Here is a 19,466-nt window from a genome sequence, read left to right as displayed (position 1 = left end):
GGTGGGGGTCGCGCGAGACGGGTGCTGCGGACGCCGGGGTGGTGGAGTGTAAGAGAGAGTGTTAGAGTAGGTGAGAGGGAAGGTGGTGGACGAGGTTGGATGGAGTCAAGTCGAAGAGGGAGAAGGATAGAGCGGAGGAGGATGGCAATGAGAGACGGGTGCGCGGGTGGTGGGAGGGTGCTGGCTGCCTGGGTGTGTTGCAACGGTGGAAGGCACGGCTGCACGATACAATCCAAAGGGAGTGATTCCGGAGCCAGGCCAGGGTCGAGGTGAAGGGTGGTTTTGGCGTCCAAGGGCGGGAGCAGAGGACGAAGAGGCGAGACGCCAAAGCTGAAGCGCGCGGTGGTCGCGGTGGTGTGCCTCTCCCCTCCTCTCCCTGGCGTGGTTGCGCCTGTCGAGCGGGTGGTCGTAGCGCTGCATCTGGGACGACCCCTGGCTGGCCGCTCCTGGCCAGGCCGGTATGACCTTTCTGGCGTCCTGCGACCTCCTCCCGCCCAATCTCACCTGAACTAGTGACGCGTACTTTAGCCATGCCTCCCCTTTAAGACATTGCGACCCATCCTACGGGCTTTACAGTCGTCTCCGCTGTACAAGTCACGTGAAGGCACCCAGACACCCTGCCATGTTGCATGCTCTCCAGCGCGTCATGACGCCAGCCACGCTCATCAGCAAGCCAGCGGAAACGAGTGATCGAGACCTCATCTGACCTTCCTCCACATCGGACTTGCCTTCCTCGTCCAGACACCCTCCCATGTCCCGACCCTCTACTCCGGGAGGCTTCAATCTCCGCCGGCCACCACTGCCGCGGACAGCCTCGGGGTCGCGCGCTTCCACCCCACAGGTGCAGAAGTCGACCGTCATCTCGCTAGAGGACTGGGAGTCCAAGGCACCTCTGACCGATGAGCAGGTCAGCAGCATTGCAGCTGTCAGAGATCAGTTTGGGGAACGGCCGCTTCCTGACAAGGTAAGCTAAAATGACTTAGCCTTGAGCTCACAACAGTTCGCCGAGTCCTCGACGCAAGCCCTCCAGTCTCGACCAAACACCCCAGCGTTAGCGAGCATCAGACGGTTCAACCGGACACACTCCCGGACACCGTCCGCTTCGGCTGCTCCGTCAGCCCCGGGCACTCCGGTTGCCGGAACTTCTGCGTCAGCGCCGTCTGATCCGCTTCACCCGACGTCGATCGCAACATTACAGCAGTTCCATGACCACTTCGCGGCGTTGTCGCTGTCGGCGGAACATGAGCAGGACAGCTTGTGCCGAGAACATCTGGCTGAGATCTCGGGACTGCGAGAGAAGTGTGACGGTCTCATCCAGCTGCTGAAGGACGGCGAAACGGAAGTCGGAGACATGTTGAACGCCTTGGGATACGTCGAGGAACGGAGCGAGAGCTTGCGAGGGGCTTGCGAGGATCTCCTTGAGGAACAGGTGAGCGACATAGTGATACGTTGCAGCTAACCTCAGACACATCTGCTTACTCACACCTCACACCTGGCCCACCGACTCGGCTTCTTCACATTCCTTGAGACGGCTCAGCGAATGCTGAACAACCCGGGCAACGATCTTGTGCTGAGCCCCGACTTCCTGCCAATGGTCAGCCGGCTGGATGAATGTATCAACTACTTGGCGGAACACGTAAGCTCCTATGTTCAGCTTCAGAGCTGACATTCAGCGTGACTTCAAGGATGCCGAGGTGTACCTGATGCGGTACCAGCAGTGCATGACGCGGAGTATGACGCTCATTCGACTGCACTTCGTGTCGACGGTGAAGGGGCTGGGTCAGGAAGTCGGACGAAGAATGACCGACAAGTCACTATCGGAAACGACGACGCAAGGTCTGCTATACGCACGCTTTGCTGCACTTGCGCCGACGCTGCGGCCATTGGTTGCGGAGCTCGAGCAGCGCATCTCATCGAGCAAGAATGAGCTCACCCAGATCCTCGCTGATTGCCACAACGCATGGGTGTCCACGCGACAGGCTCTGCTTGGCCCGAAGGTGTACGAAGAAGTCGGCCTAATGAACCCGGGAGCAAGCGACCTCGTCGAGCTCACGAGCGCGGGTTGCAGCTACTTGAAGCAGACGTGTCTGGACGAGTTCAACCTGTTCAAGCAGATCTTCCTGTCCGGCGAGACACAGCTCTAGTAGGTTATCGATTGCGACTCACAAAACTAACCTTCAGTGCGTACCTTGAGAGCCTGTGCGACAACCTGTACGACCATATCCGGCCGCGGATCCTGTACGAGCCGTCCCTCACCGTGCTGCAGCAGGTCTGCACTGTGCTTCAGGCGTTGATGGTGCCGGACGCGGACGAGGAGGAAGACGACGAGTTCACGCCGGGAGAGGACGTTTTCTCGCCGCCAACCGAGGAGTACTTTGGTACCAGCGGGCCGTTCAGCCCCCGCCCGAACAGCCTGCAGCGGATGAGCTCACGCATGTCGAGCAACTCGGGTGTATCTAGCGCTACGCTGACGCGGCGGAAGCGCCGTCCGCTCGCGCGCCTGCACACCGAGGTGCTCCTGAACATGGTGCTGCAGGATGCCCAGGCGCGACTCGTGTTCCGCGCCCAAGCCCTCGTTCAGGCTGAGGTGGCGTACTACTCGCCTAAGCCCGCCGACCTGGAGTGGCCCGAGAAGCTGTCGGGGGTCAAGGCTGGTGAGCCGCTCGTGCAGCGCGCGCAGAGGGACGAGGATGACGATGACCCGCTCTTCATGCACTTGCCTCCGGCCGAGGCGCAGGAGACGTGGTACCCGGCACTGCGGGTGACGCTCTCAGTTCTAGCATGCCTGTACAGCTACATCGACGTGAGTTCTGCCCTTTGAGCTATTGATCAGTCTTCGTAGCTAACCACAGTCATCTGTCTTTGTCAATGTCGCGCAGGACACGGTGGTCGCGTGCCGTCGCTCCCTCTCTACCGCGTCCGAGCAGATCGGCGCCAAGTCGCCCGCCGACGGGCAACTGTTCCTCGTGCGCCAGCTCCTGATTTTGAAGGAGATGACGGCCGGACTCGACTTTGGCCGCGCCTCCCGCGAGAGGCAGTGGGCAGGCATGGGCGACTTCCTGCGCAGCCTGCTTGAGAATGCTACGAGTATTCTCGGATACGGAGGTCGAGCCCCGCGCGTTGAGCCAGATGCCAAGGCCGACCTTGATGCGGCGCTGAAGGCTGCGTGCGAGGTTCTGATCTCCCAGGCCATTGCCTCTTCCACAGCCTCCCTGACACAATTTATCGAGAAGGCGGAAACATTCCTTGCCACGCATGCTGAGAAGGCGGACCTGAGCCAGGAGGAGTGGGCCACGCCTGCTGCCGTCGAGCAGCTCACAGAGGAGTTTAGGAGGACCACCCTCGAGGATCTCGAAAAGTGGAAGAGCCAGCTGCGCCTGTACCTCCAGGACGAGGAGACGGTGCGCGTGCTCCTTCCCCCAGCACAGGCTGGGATTGTCGAGTCGTACGCGCAGTTCCACGACCTGATTCGGCGGCATTACGACTTCAGCACGGCATCGCGCCTCCCCACGCCGTCGGCTGTTGCCGCTCAGCTGAGGGGCGAATAAATCTAGATTGTCTGTACTTGTTACATGCAACATTACAACGTAGCTAGCTATTGTACACTCCTGCCCTCCGTCGCTCTGTGCCCTCCGAGACTAGTGCTCACTAAGCACGCTCTTCCGGATACTCTTCCTGCGCAGCTCGATGTCGTCAAACCTGCCCCCTTCCGGCGGAACGAGCTGGGCAAACTCCTTCCGCACCTTCTTGATGAAGAGGTGCACGTCGCGATCCGCGTTGACCTGCTCAAGCAGCGTGCCGAGCTTGGCGAGCGGTGGATCGCACTGCGGGACAGAGTAGTGTCCGCCGGCAAAGTCGAGCACGAGCCTGAACTCTCGCTCGGGACTTGACGGGTCGATCAGCGTGAATAGCAACAGGAGCCGGTCGTCTGCAGTCAGCTTGAACGACGGGGGCCTAGCTAAGCAAGGAGGTACTCACTGCCCACGCCCTCCATGCGCAATCCGAGCGCTCCCTCGAGCACGCTCAGTTGTCGCGCGTCCCGCGCCCGCATGTCTGCCAATACCTTGGCCTGGCGTTCCTTCGTTGCCCGCTCTGAGCCCACTTCATTCTTGAGACTCATGATCTGCGCCTCGAGCGCGGCATTCTGCTCTCTCACCCGCTGCAGTGAGGCTTGGAACCGGGACAGGGAGGACTGGAGGTGGGTGACTGCGCGGCGCTCCTGCTCAATGGCTGTCCGTTAGCTACGACTCTGTGTCTGGCTAGCTGCACACTCTGGCCACTCTGGCCCCTGGGCCTCTGGGCCTCTGGTCGCCGGGGCTCAACTCACCCTGCAGCATGACCTTCTCGTTCTCCTGCTCCTGCTTGATCTCCATGTCGGTGATGATCTTGTCCTGCTTGATGTTTGCGATGTTCTGGTCGTAGTCGTGCGCGCGCTGGGCGATATCCTGGTGCGCGCCGCCTATGCGCTCGTCAAACTGATCATCAGCTTTGCCGTGCAGCTCCTAGCTCACAGCTGCCATGTACTTGTAGATCTTCTTCTCGAACTTTTCCCAGCCAAAGTCGAGCACGGGCGCTTCCGCCGATAGGAAGCGCGACAGGTCGAACGTCGCTGGATTCAGGCCGTCCATGGTCATGGTTGCTGGTGGTTGCGGAGATTCAGTGATCAGTCCAGAGATTTGTTGTTGCCGTGTGTCGATGGTAGGTCGTGGTGAGGTCCCACGTTTGTTTGGCTCCAGATTCCTGAGTGTCGTTGCACGCCTAAGCTGTGCGGGAGTAGGCGTGAACACTAGAGGGTGGTGTGACGGCACGCCTGACGCTCTCCCGCTGGTTGGTGACATCAATTCCAGGGTGGACGTTTGACCCTTGGCTTAGCTGCCTTAGTCCGCCCAGCGTACGGGAGACCGAAACCCTGGCGTGATGACCGCCCGCATAGCCAGACCGAGTCAGCCCAGCCAGCCAACGCGACTGTCTTTCGTTCGCTACGGCGACAGATTGCTCCCGCGGCCACGAGTAAACAACCGTTGGCCCGCCGTTTGTTGTTTTGGCCTGAACCGGTCTGACCTGGCAGAGCGACCGCCTGACTACCACCCTAGCTACTCCATCACACAACCAACAACACCTCTGCGTTAGTCACTGTACACTCCTTCATCACTCTTCGCTCCTTACAACAACCCGCCGGCAGCTCAGCTCCCACCATGCCCCTCATCCCACCCTCGCCCGCAAAGCGCAGCAAGGAGAACGTCCCCGACCGCTCGTCGTACCTCTCCTTCCTGTGGGAGAAGTCGGAGCGCGCCCAGCCCCTCAAGGAGGCCCCGCCGAGCAACGAGGACGTCACGATGCACACCTACAAGAACCAGGCGGCGCAGCACGCCGCCGCGGCTAAGAACCCCTACCACTACCTGAAGTCCGGCCAGGCGCAGCCCGTCGCCCATCAGGAGGACGTCCGCATGCGCACCGCCAAGATGGAGACACAGAAGCCCCGCGGCCTCGAGGTCTGGGAGCGTGAGATCCTCGACAAGCCTGAGGTCCAGCGCCGCGCTACCGTTGCGCAGATCTGTGAGTGCTCCTCTGATGCGGAGTGATGCTGACGAAAACAGACTTCCTTGACTACTACTGTGAGCCGCTGGCCCTTTGTTTGGTTCCGGATTGTCTGGACTAACCTTTCCCAGTTGACCTGCTCGGATACATCTCGGACAGGAAGCGCCGCTACGACACCTTCAAGAAGGACACGACTGCCCGTCATGTGAGCTCGTTAAATGCCTCACCGAGCTGACGATCAGGTCACTGGCGACGCCTACAACAAGGAGCTGTCGAGCTACAACGGTCGCGAGCGTGTGATTCTCCGCAAGCGCCGGACGAAGCTCCGCGTCGATCAGTTCCGCATCATCGCCCAGGTCGGTCAGGGCGGTTACGGCTCGGTGTACCTCGCTCGCAAGGCGGACACGAACGAGGTGTGCGCCCTCAAGAAGATGCGCAAGGGCACCCTCGCCAAGATGGACGAGGTGAAGCACGTTCTCGTCGAGCGTGACATTCTGACGGCGGTCAAGACGCCCTGGCTCGTGCGCCTGCTCTACGCTTTCCAGGACACTGAGCACGTCTACCTTGCCATGGAGTACGTTCCGGGAGGCGACTTCCGCACGTTACTGAACAACTCGGGAGTCCTTAAGGAGGAGCACGCTCGCTTCTACGCTGCTGAGATGTTCATGGGCGTCAACGAGCTGCACAAGCTCGGCTACATCCACCGTGACCTCAAGCCGGAGAACTTCCTCGTCGACGGCACGGGACACGTCAAGCTGACGGATTTCGGTCTCGCTACTGGCGCGCTGAACCCGCAGCGTATCGAGGCGATGAAGAGCAAGCTCGACGCCGTGTCAGACGACGCCCTCGTCTTCCGCTCCACGCTCGAGCGCCGTACGATCTACCGCTCGATCCGCATGGCCGAGCCGCGGTACGCCGACTCGGTCGTCGGCTCGCCCGACTACATGCCGCCCGAGGTGTTGCGCGGTAAGACGTACACCTTCTCGGCCGATTACTGGTCGCTGGGCTGCATCCTGTTCGAGTTCCTGTGTGGTTTCCCGCCCTTCTCCGGCCAGACGCCTGAGGAGACGTGGGCCAACTTGAAAAACTGGCCGCGCGTCCTCCGCCGTCCCGTGTACGAAAACCCCGAGGACCTCATCTTCAACTTAAGCGACACGGCATGGGACGCTGTCGTGCGCCTGATCGCGCACCCGCGCGACCGCGTCGCCAACCTGCAGGACGCGCAGGCGCTGCCCTTCTTCCTGCCCCTGCCGTTCGAGAAGATGCGCCAGCTCCCCGCCCCCTTCGTCCCCGTGCTCGACGGCGAGACGGACGTCGGGTACTTTGACTCGTTCTCGAGCCCCGAGGACATGGCCAAGTACGCCGAGGTGTTCAAGAAGCAGCGCGACGTCGAGGCCGTCGAGGAGCGCGGACACGGAAACCGCAACAACTGGGTCGGATTCACCTTTGGACGCAACGCCCCCGCTGGGCAGAATGTCCGCGCACCCCACATCAAGCCCGAGAACGAGGCCCTCCAGGTCATGTTCTAAGCCAGCCCTCTTTACATCCTGTCCTTGCAAAAGCACAGGCCAATCTCCATATCTCTGCCTTGTTGTGTCACAAAACTTGTGCCATACGTGTATACCCTTGATCCTGATGTGATGACTATGATGACCAGAAAAATGCTGCGCAGGCGCAAGTGGTGCAGAGTTTGGAGGGCGATAAGCCGCCATAAAAGGCGGACAGCGGACAGAGGTGAAGTTGGGGCATTGAGACGATGGTCATATGTGTCAGCTGTGGATCGGTGGCTGGTGAGTCAACGAAGCCTAGACCAGTCTGCCCTCCCTATTGCGAGCTTCCATCACATCCATCTCGCCCGTCGATTGCAGCGATACTGGTGGGTCACCGTTGACGGCAGAGGATACACAGGAGGCGCCGGTCTGTGGGTTATAACGCTTGGCAGAACTCACCTCAGACGCTTATTCAACGTCCAAGTACGTTCACAGTGGGAGATCGCCGCCAGCCCGATGAAGAAGCAAACTTTCTTGACCACCTTGCGTCAATCATCTGCCCTTGATTATCACTTCCCCAGCTCGCAATGGGAGGACCGACTTCCCTCCAGCCAGTCCGCCTGCATGCCGCATTCCTCCTGCTGTTAACCGGAGAGTTCACCTCTCCATCGTCCAACGACGTCGGTGTCAGCTCATCAGTAATCACCAAATCTCTACCGGCCATGACGCCATGATCTCCGCGAACCGGGGTGAACAGGATTGCTAGATCTATTCGGTCCATGTCACCGCCGCGCTAGCCTTGCGATAGCTTCGCGATGGCCGCGATAGTCCGTTCGGATCGCAGTGACCCCGCGATCCGCGATCTGGCGCCAAGACACGGCCGATGCTGCTCGCACCAGGTACCTCTGGCGCAGACGACAGTGCGAAATGCAGTCGAGGCACTTCTGGCACAGACCACAGTGCGGGCAGTTGCGGCAGCGGGTGAACATGCAGGCGCCACACGCTGCCGTGAAAGCTCGTCCGTGACCGCCTTTCGTGAACTGGGATGAATGGAAACGTGCGTTTGCGAGAGGTGCATGCGCAGCTCGTAACGGCACTGACGCTCTCGCATGCTGCCTCATGCCTCACTGCCCACATTTGGGAAGTCCAGAATGCACAGCAAGAGATGATCCGGGAGCCTAAATCGCTGTCGGCGGCCTGCGTGTCTGCGTGTGAGCGGCACGATGCGCTAGTGCTTGACGCCGAATGCGTGAGTGCCAACGTGCCGCCCGCCATTGCCAACATTGCCGGCGCAGACAGGTCCCGCTCGCTAGGACCGCTGGAGCCATAGGACCGCTGGGCACCACGCTGTGTTCCGCCGTTTCGAATAGCGATCCGACAGCAACTGCGGATTACAAACAGGGACCGTCTGACGGGAACCGTGACCTTTCTCGGTCTTGCCGAACGGCTTGGAACGGAGGCAGATGCGGCGTCTCACCTCCTTCACATGCGGGGCAACGGAGCATGCGGTATGCGGGGCGAGCTGCCTGGCACGGCCGGCACGGTGAGATCGAGGGTGCAGCCGGCGAGGGTGAGCGGACTACTGCGCTCCGATGTCCAATCGGTGACCAGCGGTCCGAAGTCTCAGGACCAGTGCAGCTTACAGCATTACCATGCCTGGAAGGTATACAGCTATACAGCTGATGATGCTGCGCCGTGTCATCTGAGTCATGTGTCAGGTGAGGCGTAGAGCGCTGACACAGCTCCGCACTGGCATGTGTGTGCAGTGACGACGCCGAACCGAGATGTTTCGACCAACGAGTCAGAACGCGACAGTCGTGTCTCGTGACTTCGAGATGTGCGTCTGCGTACGACGCTGCAGAGTGTGTGGCTCGAGACGGGGCTAGGACTGGCTTGGCGTGCAGCTTTGGCGAGCGGCAGCGAATATTCAGGCAACCGGCAGAATTGGCATAAGTACCAGAACAGGCTCTAGCGTCCGCAATTAGCACTGATGCACGGCACCCTGTTCGTTCTGGTGTCAGCGCGGGCGCGTGACTGGCCGCCAGGCCCATCCGCAGCTCTGCACGCACTGCACGCCGCACGCGGCGCATGCATGTCTCGGCACATCGGTGACCAAGGCACAAGCTCGCACAGGCAAAACCGGCTTGGTCCGGTCGACCCCGGTTCGGCCGGGGTAGGCGAGGCAGGGGCGGACATGCGGGCAAGAAGTGGACAACGTGGTGCATCATGCATCGATAGTGGAACGTGTGCACGATGGACGGTATGGAGAAGCAAATGAATGCAGGGGGAGACCGGCGAATTCGAGCTCTTCGACTGGACGATAGGTCGCCGGCTGGCGCGCTAAAGAGGTAGGGAGTTGGCAAGATCCGGTGGAGATTGGAATATGCCTGTGGTGGTGATTGGAATATCGGGCAGCTCGCCGTAGCGCGGTAGCGTGTGAGGATCAGCAGATTACGGTGAACGGCGCTAGGGCACATGCCCAGCCCAGCGTTTTAGAGTCCGCCTGTAGCCGTGATGCCCGTATGGTAATCCCCGCCGAGCGAAGCGAGCTACGCTTATGCTGGCTGTTGGTGTGTTTTGGTTGAGCGACCACCACCTGCCGTACTCGTACTTTCGCCCAGGCACGCGCTCCAGGGTGCACACTCGTCCTCGGCTCAGACGCTAAGGGCCGCCTGTCCTCTAGGTTCTCGCCACCCAACCAACCCCGCACCGACCCTGCCCTGCCTTCGGATTGCCCCGTCTCAGCCTTGTAGGCTCAATTTTGTCTGCATCACGTCCGATTCCCCTGCCAGGCCACCGACCGACCTGCCCCCCACACCCCCCTCCTCCCCGTGCTTCATCGTCTTCGTCTCCTTTGTTCTCCACCAACTCTCCCATCGCGAATCACTTTTACTCCCAAGAATTCAATGAACCCCGCCGCCTCGCAGGCGGCTCTCATCTCGGCCAACGGCGCCGCAAACTCCAGCTCCAGCTCCTCCAGCTCTCAGGTCTCCTTCGATGTCCTGCCCATCGAGGTCCTCTCCCTCGTAGCGTCCCTCGTGTCGCCGCCCTTCTACCTTCCCCCGCCTCCCGCCGAGCCGAGCCCAAGGCCGCCCGCGCACATTGTCGAGTCGCTCGACCCCAAGCCCGCCCCTCAGCAGACCAGCTCCCAGGCCGTCTCGGCGCTGACCAAGAGCAGCGCGCACGTTCTCGAGGCTACGCGCCCGTGGCTCTGGGAGAATGTTGACGTTCGCTCGGGCCGCGGCTGGCTCGCAGTTGTCGATGCGCTGACCGAGGAGGTCGTCGACGCAGTCGAGGACGAGGTCGTGCATCACGAGTCCGTCTTTGTCGACACGCCTCCCTCCCCGCGCAGCCCGGGCCAGTCCCCTGGCGGGTTCCGCCCGCACCACCACCATCACACGTCACCTGATGTCGGCACCAGCGCCTCCGCGGCTGCTGCCGCTGCGGCGGCGGCTTCCCAGCAGCCGAGCCAGCCCGTCGAGACCATGCCTTCGGTGCCCGTCGGTACTGCGATGCGCGACCCGCGCGAGAACCTCGGCCTTATGCGCTCGGTTACGATCAATGAGAACGTCGCCAAGGCGTACTACTCTGACAAGGGCTGGACTCACGAGCGCACGCGGACCATGTCTCCGCCGCAGCCGCGGAGGCTCAGCATGCTGATCACTCCCCCAGGGTCGCGCAATACGTCTCCGAGTGCTCGTCTGCGTGGTCGCTCTCGCTCGCCCCGCCGCAACCTCGTCTTCGAGGAAGGCATCAGCTCCGTGCTTGCTCGCTCCTTCAACCAGCGCTCGTTCAGTGGCAGCCTGCCCCCGGGACAGCGCCCGCTCATGCGTCAGAGCTCGCTGTCTCTGTCACGCACAGCCCACGCCCTGCTCGAGGAGAGCGATGACGAGGACTGCGACCAGGGCAACCACCAGTTCATGCAGGCGCTGCGCACGCCTCCGAAGGAGAACGAGGATCTGCCTAAAGTGGAGCAGGAAGAGGAGGCGCACGAGAACGCCAACCCCGACCTTCTGCCCCCGCCCGGGCCGTACATCCGGCACCTGTCCTTCACCAACTTCCGCACGATCGGATCCCGCCGCTCGCAGGACGAGGCCGTGCGCGGACGCTACGTGACGGCCGGGAGGCTTGAGGGCGTCATCAAGAACACCCCAAACCTTCGCTCGCTCTGCATGACAGAGTACGTCGACAGCGCCCTCTCGTCTGCGGTTGTCGAGGAGATTTTCTTCAGAGGCTACTCCAAGCCCCGCGTCCGCAAGAACCGCGCCGCGAGCTTCTCCTCACCTCAGGCCAGGGCTCGCGCCATGTCGATCCAGCAGGAGCCCGAGCCGGCGCAGTCCACGATCGACGACCTCATGGACCCTCCGCGACCCAGCTACGTGCCCTACGAGGAGGAGACCGAGGACGACAAGTGGGCTCGCCGACGGCAGTTCCAGCCCCTCGAGTCCCTGGACCTGACCGGCTGCGTCAGCGACAACTTCACGGACGCCATCCACGAGTTTGGCGAGAACTGGCTCGGCCTTGGCGAGGAGGACGAGGACGAGGACAGGGGGCGCGGGCGCTCCCGCCGTCGCGAGGACGACGACGAGGACGAGGATGACGAGATGGACGAGGACGAGGTGCCCGAGCAGCGCCACCGCGTCAGCTTCCCGGCTCTCCGCCGCCTGTCGCTGCGCACCTGCCGCAGGCTCCCGCCCGCGTTCATCCACGCGCTCGTCCTCGCCATGCCGAACCTGACCCACCTCGACCTCTCGGGAACCCGCGTGGGCAATAGCCTGCTGCAGGCCCTGACGCACTCTCCTCCCCGCGGCATGCGTCTCGAGTCGCTCTCGCTCGCTCGCTGCCCGGGCCTGGACCCGACCGTCGTCGTCGACTTCCTCCTCAAGTCGCCCGTCGCCGCCGACCTCGTCGACCTCAACCTCTTCGTGAACCCGACGCAGGGTAACGCCATCGGGTCCGAGGACCTGATGCGTCTCCTCGAGGCGCCTTGCTTCCGCTCCGGAAGGCTCAGGTACCTCGACCTGTCCTCTGCTGGCATCACGGCCGCGCATCTCGCGCCCGACGTCTTCCCGCCTCAGCCGTCGCTGGTGTCCCTCGGCATGAGCCACATCCCCCTCCTGCCGCTCCGCGACGTCGCGAGCTTCATTCAGACCACCGCACCCGGAGTCGAGGTCCTCACCCTGGCCGGAACGGCGGTGCACGACTTGCGGCCCGACGCGAGCTCGCTGCAGATCACGCTCTGCATCCATGCCCTGCTCATCAACCCGCTCACGACCATGCCGTTCAGCATCTCGGGCCTGAACCTCTCCGGCCCCTCGAAGGCGGACCTGACGTGCGGCCCGACTCGCCTCCGCGTCGTCGAGCTGTCCTCGTCCATCCGCCGCTCGCTCGAGAACTCGCAGGGCGCCTCTCGTACCGAGTGGCAGGTCATCCGCTCCAAGGGCGGCCGCGGGTGGTACGTCGACGTCTCGGCCGGCTGGATCCCGACGAGCACGGTCTCTGACTGGGGCTATGTCACACAAGAGCCGATCGAGGTCGGCGAGGGCATGGGCGCGATGAGCTTCGTGCGCCACCTGCCCAACGCGCACTCGTGGAGGCAGTGGCTCACCCGCCTTGCCGAGGCTAATGGCCGTGTGTCGAGCTATGTTGGGTGGCACTCGAGGAAGATGGAGGTGGTCAGGGGAGAGGGCATGATGGGCAGGGAGGACGGGATGGGCGGAGTCGATGCGTTTGCTCTGGAGTGAGCACGTGCTGCGATCATCTCGCTTCCATCTTCTCCCTCAACTCTCAACCATCGCACGACCTCTCAACGCCACGACCACGACCCGACCTCAACGACCACTGCCAATTGCCAAAGACAAGCAATCCTTAATCAACAACAAAACAAAAAAGTAATAAAGCCCCAACCCTAACTTCACCCCTCACTTCAACCAAGCAATCACCAAGCGCTCCACAGACCCGGCTGTATCAACCACCCTTGTAAGACCGTACGACCCGGAGCGAACTAGTGTCACAACACCACAACCAAGAACGAAGGAACGAACTCCATGTACCTATGTTATAAACTATGAATGGATGTGAACTTAGACCTCAAGGGCGGGTGGCGTTGAGTATTTGTATCAGCGGAGGAGAGACGCCAACGAGGAAGGCAAGGAACACCATAGTGAGGTTGTGGTCGACCTCCACCGCGCACATCGTGTCACGTGATCGAAAGGCTAGTGACGATCTGCCAGTCGCAAGTACATCGCAGCATGCAATGCATGCATTGCACTACGTTTCAGGAAGTGATATGCATGACGACAGCTGTGCATCAAGCGAGATCAGAAGGCAATGCTGGGTGGTAGACCCGAACCGCAGGCAGCTGCACCGCTCGACACCGATGACGACAAACAAATCCATACGCGGGCACTTCACTTCCACTCAGTTCGTCAACTAACTAATCAACACACTCCTCTCCTTCCTTCCCACCCGTTGCTTGCTCGATTCGGCGCTTCCATTGCCTCTCACGACCGACACGACAACCTCTCCTGCCTCCAGCTTCTCGAGCTTGAGCCAGCTGCGTGCTTTAGTTGAGGACGTGTCGGCAGACAGGGCATGGACGCCGAAGCTGGCCCGTCGCGGTGAGTCTTCCCCTGTAGCTGACCTACTTGCCTCGAGCTAACTCCAGGCCACCGCGCCCACCGAGCCTTCCTCGCAGTCCTCGAAGAGGACGGATATCAACCTCCCGAAGTCCGGTGAGGAGCGCCAGGCTCAGCGTCGAGGTCAGCGTGGAGCTGCCCCGGCTCAAGTCACCTGCTCGTGCACTTCCCTCTGCCTCGACAACACGATCACCAGACTCAGGCGAGGACAGACCAACGAAGAGCCCGATACGACTGCCATGGCCGGAAGCATCACCGCGAGCATCGGGCGCAGGCTCGGGTTCGGAATCGAGGAGTCCGACGCGGGCTACAGGTACAGGTAGCGAGAGCCCAGTCCGGCCAGGCGGGTTCGAGCACGTTGTCGATGCGCTTGAGCGAGTTGTCGACGTGCCGATTGAGCGCATCAACACCCCTCGTAAACCACCGCCGGAACCCGCGCCGACAACGGAACGCACGAGGACACCCGCTCGCTCGACACCTGCCCGCGACCCATCGCCGGGCTTCGACCTGACGCCTTTACCAACAACGCTGCCACCGGGTTTCTCGCGCGAGCCGACGCCAGCCTCAGTCACATCGGATGATGACCCGCCGCCGAAGAGTGGCCTCCGCCTTCCCGTGCACCACACGCCGCAACGCCGGCCGGCCCAGCCGCCGATAAACGGACCGATCTACGTGCCCGCCGACGTCTTCGCTGTGCTCACCTCCCCGATCGCCCCGCTCCCGTCCGCTACCGACTCCTCACTGCACACGGCTCTGCCCCCGCCGCTACCTACTGTCGCCGGCCACGCCCTCCGCTCCCTCGTCCCCCCGGTTCCGAAGCCGATGCCACCCCGCCCGGCGCACTCCCTCCAAAACCGTGCCTACGTCTGCATCAAGATCAGCGAGAAGCGGCGCGCCGAGCTGATTGCGCGTGGGGTCTACGATGCGTTCCGGGACGATGAGGATGCACAGTTCCGAGCCTTAGCTCCGAGGAAGCGGTATCAGCACTACGCCGCCGGTAGCAATCGTGTCATGGTGCGGAACGTGACGCTGGTTTTAGCGCGGCCGGAAGAGCTTCCCGAGCGCTTCATTGAGCGGCCTGGACCTGCGCTGCTTGAGCCCTATGCCAGCGTGCTGAAGGAGGACCGGCTCGTGAACACGCTCGGCGAGTATGTGTGCGGGTGGAAGGGGTGTGGCGCCGTCCTCGCCAGTGAGGAGAGGCTAAAGCGGCATGTGGCCAAGCGAGCTCATGCCGCGCAGGGAGCAGTTGCGGCCGAGAAGACAGTGTACCGCTGCTTCTGGGCGGGGTGCGAGGGCCCGTGCTTCGAGCGAGTCGAGGGCCTGATCCAGCATCTCTCCGCGCGGCACATTGCTGGCCGGCTCCGCTGTCCCTTCGAGGATTGCGAAATGACCTCGCCGACACTGGCGCATCTGCAACGACACGCGATCCGGCAACACGCACCCGACGCTCCCCTCCGACCGCGCGCCGACCTCCCAATCCTCCCCAAACTGCCGCCGCTTCCGCCCCTGCCAGTAATTGCCCACGCCGATGAGCTGTGCACGCACCGCGTCAATGGACGACAGCACGCTAGCGCATACAGGCAAGAGCAGGTCCGGGCTCGGATCCAGCGATTGTGCTTCGGCGGCCCTGAGCCCGACACAGAAGCCGGCGGCGTGACGATGATGGAGCAGTTAGCCTTAACGCCGCAGCCCGATGTGCCGCCGCCGCAGCGCAAGCGGAAGCGGATGAACTGGGGCTGGGTGCCAAAGAAGAAGTACCCCTCGCAGGTCAAAGTCAAGGCGGAGCCAAACAGCGATGCTGAGCCACCTCTCCGCATCGGCGCAGGCGAGCGAAAGTGGGCCGCGAGGCAGGTCGCAGCAGAGCAGGAGCGCGAACGGGAACGCGAAAGGGAGCGCGAGAGATACGAGCGCAAACGCCTTGGTCGGGTTTGGGTCGAGATTCCCGTCCGCGACAAGAGGAAGGAGGGCATCTACGAACGGCCCGAGACACCGCCTCCGCCCCCCGTCACGCCTGGAAGTGCGGTCGAGAGGAGGATACGGAAGGAACGAAAACGCGCGCGGGAGAGTAAGGGCCGCCCAGGGCCTGACGACGCCGAGTCGAGCAACACGGGGAAGAAGAGGAAGGCAGAGTTCAACACGGCAGTATTTGACTCGTTCCGGACGTCCGGCCCTGCTTCTCTTGCCTCAGCTACCGCCTCTGTATCACCGTCCAAGGCTCCAGATGACGACGACTCGGAGGCAGAAGTCGAGCTCGGCGTGAGTCTCGACCCGACGCCTGTCTCGCACACGCCGTCTCGCTCCTCCGTCCAACCCCCAGTCCTGCCCGCCTCTGCCCGCTCCTCGGGCAGCTCACGCGCTGCGAGGACGCCGAATGGCAACGTTGTCACGCCGGTCCGACCGAGCGCCTCGCCTGTGACGTCTACGGGAGGGAAGAAGATTCCGCGCCACAGTGTCGAGGTCGTACTGCCTAGACAGAGCCCGATGGCTACCAGATAGAAATGTAATGCATTGTATTGTTAGATTGGCTCGCATTGCAGACCGCTCGCGGACGTCGGCATTAACGACTGTGAGACGAACCCAGGAGATCCCAGGGAGTATCACGACTCCTCGACTCACGAACACACAGGCTGCGTTCGTCTCCTGCTTACCGGCCATTGAGACACGGCTCCCGCTGTTTCAGCCTCCGCAGGCCACAAACATGCGGTAGACGTGGCGGATAAGGCTCGTCAAGATCCACCAGTCCCAATTGTCTCCTCCCCACCGCCTCTCTTCTTCTGTTCTATCCCACCACCTCCCGAACTCGAGAACAGCCTCTCAATCTCTCTGAGGGTTCATCACCGCCCCGCCGCAGTCCCCATCGTCCAGAAACAGGACGTTCTCGTGGTGTAGTGGTTATCATACTCTCTTAGGGTGATCTAACATCTTGAGCTTTGCCTCCAGCTCCTCTTCTGAGGAGTGATTGGGAGTGGCCCCGGGTTCAAATCCCGGCGAGGACCTTTTGCTGCTCGTCTTGGACCCCGCTGGGATCCCAGCACCTTGCCAGAGATGGAGATGAAAGGGCGATGATTGGAAGAGATGGGGGCGAGGGGCGGAGGTCCGATGGCGATTCTGAAGCCCTTATCGCGGGCTTATCTCCCCCGCACTCCCCGCCCGCTGAGCACGAGGGGCGTAATTGGGTAAGAGTAACCGGAGACCGAGGTGGGTCGTATCTGATAGGACCTCGAGACAGGCAAGTGAGTGGTCACAAGGTCGGGTGGCGCGGAAATGAGGGAAAACTCGAGAAAATTTGCACCTCCGCCCAACATCGTTTCCTCTCCTCCCATCACTGCCCTCCCATCACTGCCTGCATTACTGTTCGTGACGGTGAGTGCAGGAGACGGAGTAATGAAGCACCGAGCTCGGCAACATCCCCGAATCGCCCTGGACTCATGGCGTGTTCAGGATTCGGCCTCCTCGCACCCGCCTCCACCTATCACCGCTGGGTGGAGAGGGTAAGGGGGGATGTAAAAAAGAGAGACCACAACGCCGCGCGCGCGACCGAGAGGGCAGCAAAAGCTACATCCAGGGGGAATCGAACCCCCACCGCATCGAATCACGTGGCAACGATGCATGATACCATTTCACCATAGATGTTGGATGTTGTTCGTTGTGAGCGGGCGACGGACGGCGCTGGTGCCGGCGTGGCGGGCTCTGGACGGGCTTGAAAAGATGCACGGGATAAAGCGGAGAGTGATGAGTGTCTTATCTGAAAGGAGAGAGTGGAAAATGCCATAAGGAGAGCAGGAGGAAGCTCGGAATGACCCCTCATAAGAAATTGTTCGAACGTGCCACACTCACCTGTCGAACGAGCTACCATTATCTGCCTCTCTCATGCCTCCCCCCTTCATGCACGAGGTCGTCACACAAGCAATTATCATACCATTGCTCCGTGCGCCCCTTTCCAAGCAGCCCGCAGTAGGGTTCAATCCCAACCATTCCCTCGTCCACCCTGCTCGCACCAGCCACAGGGCCACAACTTTCAATCCTTCGTATCTCATCCATTTCTCCACCTTTTCGCACCAAACCCGGATGTGCGGATAGCCCTCGCATCGCCGCGTTTGACATGGCCAACAGCAATGCCTGGCCTCGTTATATCAGTCGGTAGATAGTGTGACTCTTACGCAGCACCGCGTCAGCAGCCGCCGATTGATCACACAGTCATGGGTTCGAGCCCCATACGAGGCTACTTTTTTGGCCCTGTACGGCTTTCAGGAGACTCCTAGCAAGCCATTTTGCATCTCAGCCGATCGTAAATCCTCAGAGGACGCAAGGAAGGTGGAAGGGAGGGGTCTAATGGGGTCGGATCTTCACGGAGCCATATCTCGTGCAATTTTACTCTTTTTCGCACCATTTTTAAAACGCCACGTAGCCCTGCGCGCGCTGCGTCTTTCGTGGCTATTCGTCAGCTTCGCCTCGTTATATCAGTCGGTAGATAGTGTGACTCTTACGCAACAGCAGCCGATTGATCACACAGTCATGGGTTCGAGCCCCATACGAGGCTTCTTTTTCGACGTTGGGCCTGCGGAAGAGCATCCTTGGCACGGAAAAGGTTTGTGTGGGGCCTTAGAGGTGGAATAGAAGTCAGGAGAGATTGCCATGGCGATTGGATGGTCGGCAAGAGAGCAGGAGGAGTGATGATCGAGCGGCCCCAGAATCTAAGGACGCACACGGCGCGGCCCTCCACCGGACGGTAGACAGAGCATTGGGGAGCACAGCCCATTACTCGCCTAATCCTGCTGTGACGTGTGATAGCCTGAGGTGTCCGCAGCGACTTCCGGTCCCCGAGATCAAATCGGCTATGAGAGCCACATCCCTTGAGCCTCTCCTGCGCCTCCGTCTACGTCCCTGCCTCTTACCTGTACTCTCTCCTGACTCCTGAGCACTCCGAAGACCTGCACAGCGTCCAAAAAGGTCGGCTAATGGACAGGTTAGGAATCGAACCAAAGACCCCGTCAAGTACGCTGATCCACTCGAGTTGAGAACTCATGAGGGTATGCTAATGACGCGCTCTACCAACTGAGCTACATGCCCCAACGCCGATGGCCTGATTCCCGCGGAGTGATGAGCGGGGGCGAGCATGCATGTTGCTGCTTGGTGAAGTTGAAGGTAACGTGCGGTCGAGGAGAGGTGAGGAACGACAGCGCCGACAGGGAGTGAGGTGGGATGACTGGGGAAGCAGTCAAAAAATAGCAGTTGACATGACAGTCCAGAATCTACGATGGCCTCACGCACATTCATCACCTCCATGTATCACGGAAATACAGCGGAAAGTGTCGATCGGGGAAGGAAGCAGCACTTAGAGTGTTTGGGAGGTCAGACGGTTCGTAACTCCCTGGCCACTGTCGCTGGAGAACGGCCATAACTCTCAATGCTGTTGGGAGGGCTCACAAGCGAGGGGGACAAGTAAGGAGCACACGAAGACGTCGTGAGGTGCAAACCATTAGGAAATAGTAATGCGGAGATATGCTGTCCCTTTCGGTCAGTACATGCGTGGAGGATGAGGCAGATGAGAAGAGCGGAACAAAGTCACTGCCAGAGAAGAAGATGCCTTGACAGCCGCAATTCCTGCGCCGCAATAAATGAGACCCGAGGTGCAGCAGAGCCTTGGTTGATTTCAACAGGAGACCTGCAGAGGATGCATGTCACCTTCGTGAGTTAAGTGTGTGGAACAGACGTGAGGAGCGTCGGACAGCTCGATGCCAACAGCGCATCCAAGCAGTGCCACAGAAACGTTGCCACTGGTTCAGATCAGGCACAGTTA

General features: G+C 61.1%; 5 protein-coding genes and 5 non-coding genes across 10 annotated transcripts; 7 read left to right on the top strand and 3 right to left on the bottom strand.

Moving 5' to 3' along the window:
* Positions 1-751: 751 nt before the first annotated feature.
* On the top strand, positions 752-3,548 carry A1Q1_05063 (uncharacterized protein; the record flags this gene model as incomplete). The annotated part of the gene is made up of 5 exons (XM_014321870.1): positions 752-964; positions 1,031-1,429; positions 1,674-2,143; positions 2,182-2,803; positions 2,853-3,548. 5 exons carry the CDS (start codon positions 752-754, stop codon positions 3,546-3,548), a joined length of 2,400 nt encoding a protein of 799 aa, XP_014177345.1.
* A 90-nt stretch (positions 3,549-3,638) lies between these two features.
* Positions 3,639-4,634, bottom strand: A1Q1_05062 (uncharacterized protein; the record flags this gene model as incomplete). Its single annotated transcript, XM_014321869.1, has 4 exons — positions 3,639-3,928; positions 3,979-4,219; positions 4,272-4,466; positions 4,512-4,634. The coding sequence occupies 4 exons, from the start codon at positions 4,632-4,634 to the stop codon at positions 3,639-3,641; spliced, it is 849 nt and encodes a 282-aa protein (XP_014177344.1).
* A 561-nt stretch (positions 4,635-5,195) lies between these two features.
* Positions 5,196-7,067, top strand: A1Q1_05061 (ser/Thr protein kinase; the record flags this gene model as incomplete). Its single annotated transcript, XM_014321868.1, has 4 exons — positions 5,196-5,556; positions 5,598-5,615; positions 5,670-5,743; positions 5,781-7,067. 4 exons carry the CDS (start codon positions 5,196-5,198, stop codon positions 7,065-7,067), a joined length of 1,740 nt encoding a protein of 579 aa, XP_014177343.1.
* Positions 7,068-9,934: 2,867 nt separating this feature from the next.
* On the top strand, positions 9,935-12,772 carry A1Q1_05060 (uncharacterized protein; the record flags this gene model as incomplete). Its single annotated transcript, XM_014321867.1, has 1 exon — positions 9,935-12,772. One exon carries the CDS (start codon positions 9,935-9,937, stop codon positions 12,770-12,772), a length of 2,838 nt encoding a protein of 945 aa, XP_014177342.1.
* An 850-nt stretch (positions 12,773-13,622) lies between these two features.
* A1Q1_05059 (uncharacterized protein) lies at positions 13,623-16,162 on the top strand (the record flags this gene model as incomplete). Its single annotated transcript, XM_014321866.1, has 2 exons — positions 13,623-13,648; positions 13,696-16,162. The coding sequence occupies 2 exons, from the start codon at positions 13,623-13,625 to the stop codon at positions 16,160-16,162; spliced, it is 2,493 nt and encodes an 830-aa protein (XP_014177341.1).
* A 378-nt stretch (positions 16,163-16,540) lies between these two features.
* A1Q1_t418 lies at positions 16,541-16,662 on the top strand. Its single transcript has one exon. It is a non-coding gene; the product is annotated as a tRNA-Pro (tRNA).
* A 560-nt stretch (positions 16,663-17,222) lies between these two features.
* A1Q1_t386 lies at positions 17,223-17,299 on the bottom strand. The gene has a single exon. It is a non-coding gene; the product is annotated as a tRNA-Gly (tRNA).
* Positions 17,300-17,788: 489 nt separating this feature from the next.
* A1Q1_t419 lies at positions 17,789-17,890 on the top strand. The gene has a single exon. It is a non-coding gene; the product is annotated as a tRNA-Lys (tRNA).
* Positions 17,891-18,115: 225 nt separating this feature from the next.
* A1Q1_t420 lies at positions 18,116-18,206 on the top strand. Its single transcript has one exon. It is a non-coding gene; the product is annotated as a tRNA-Lys (tRNA).
* A 419-nt stretch (positions 18,207-18,625) lies between these two features.
* A1Q1_t385 lies at positions 18,626-18,736 on the bottom strand. Its single transcript has one exon. It is a non-coding gene; the product is annotated as a tRNA-Ala (tRNA).
* Positions 18,737-19,466: the final 730 nt, after the last annotated feature.

Source organism: Trichosporon asahii (assembly GCF_000293215.1).
Source record: "Trichosporon asahii var. asahii CBS 2479 unplaced genomic scaffold scaffold00071, whole genome shotgun sequence".
NCBI lineage: Eukaryota > Fungi > Basidiomycota > Tremellomycetes > Trichosporonales > Trichosporonaceae > Trichosporon > Trichosporon asahii.
This window is presented reverse-complemented; position numbering and strand designations above follow the sequence as displayed.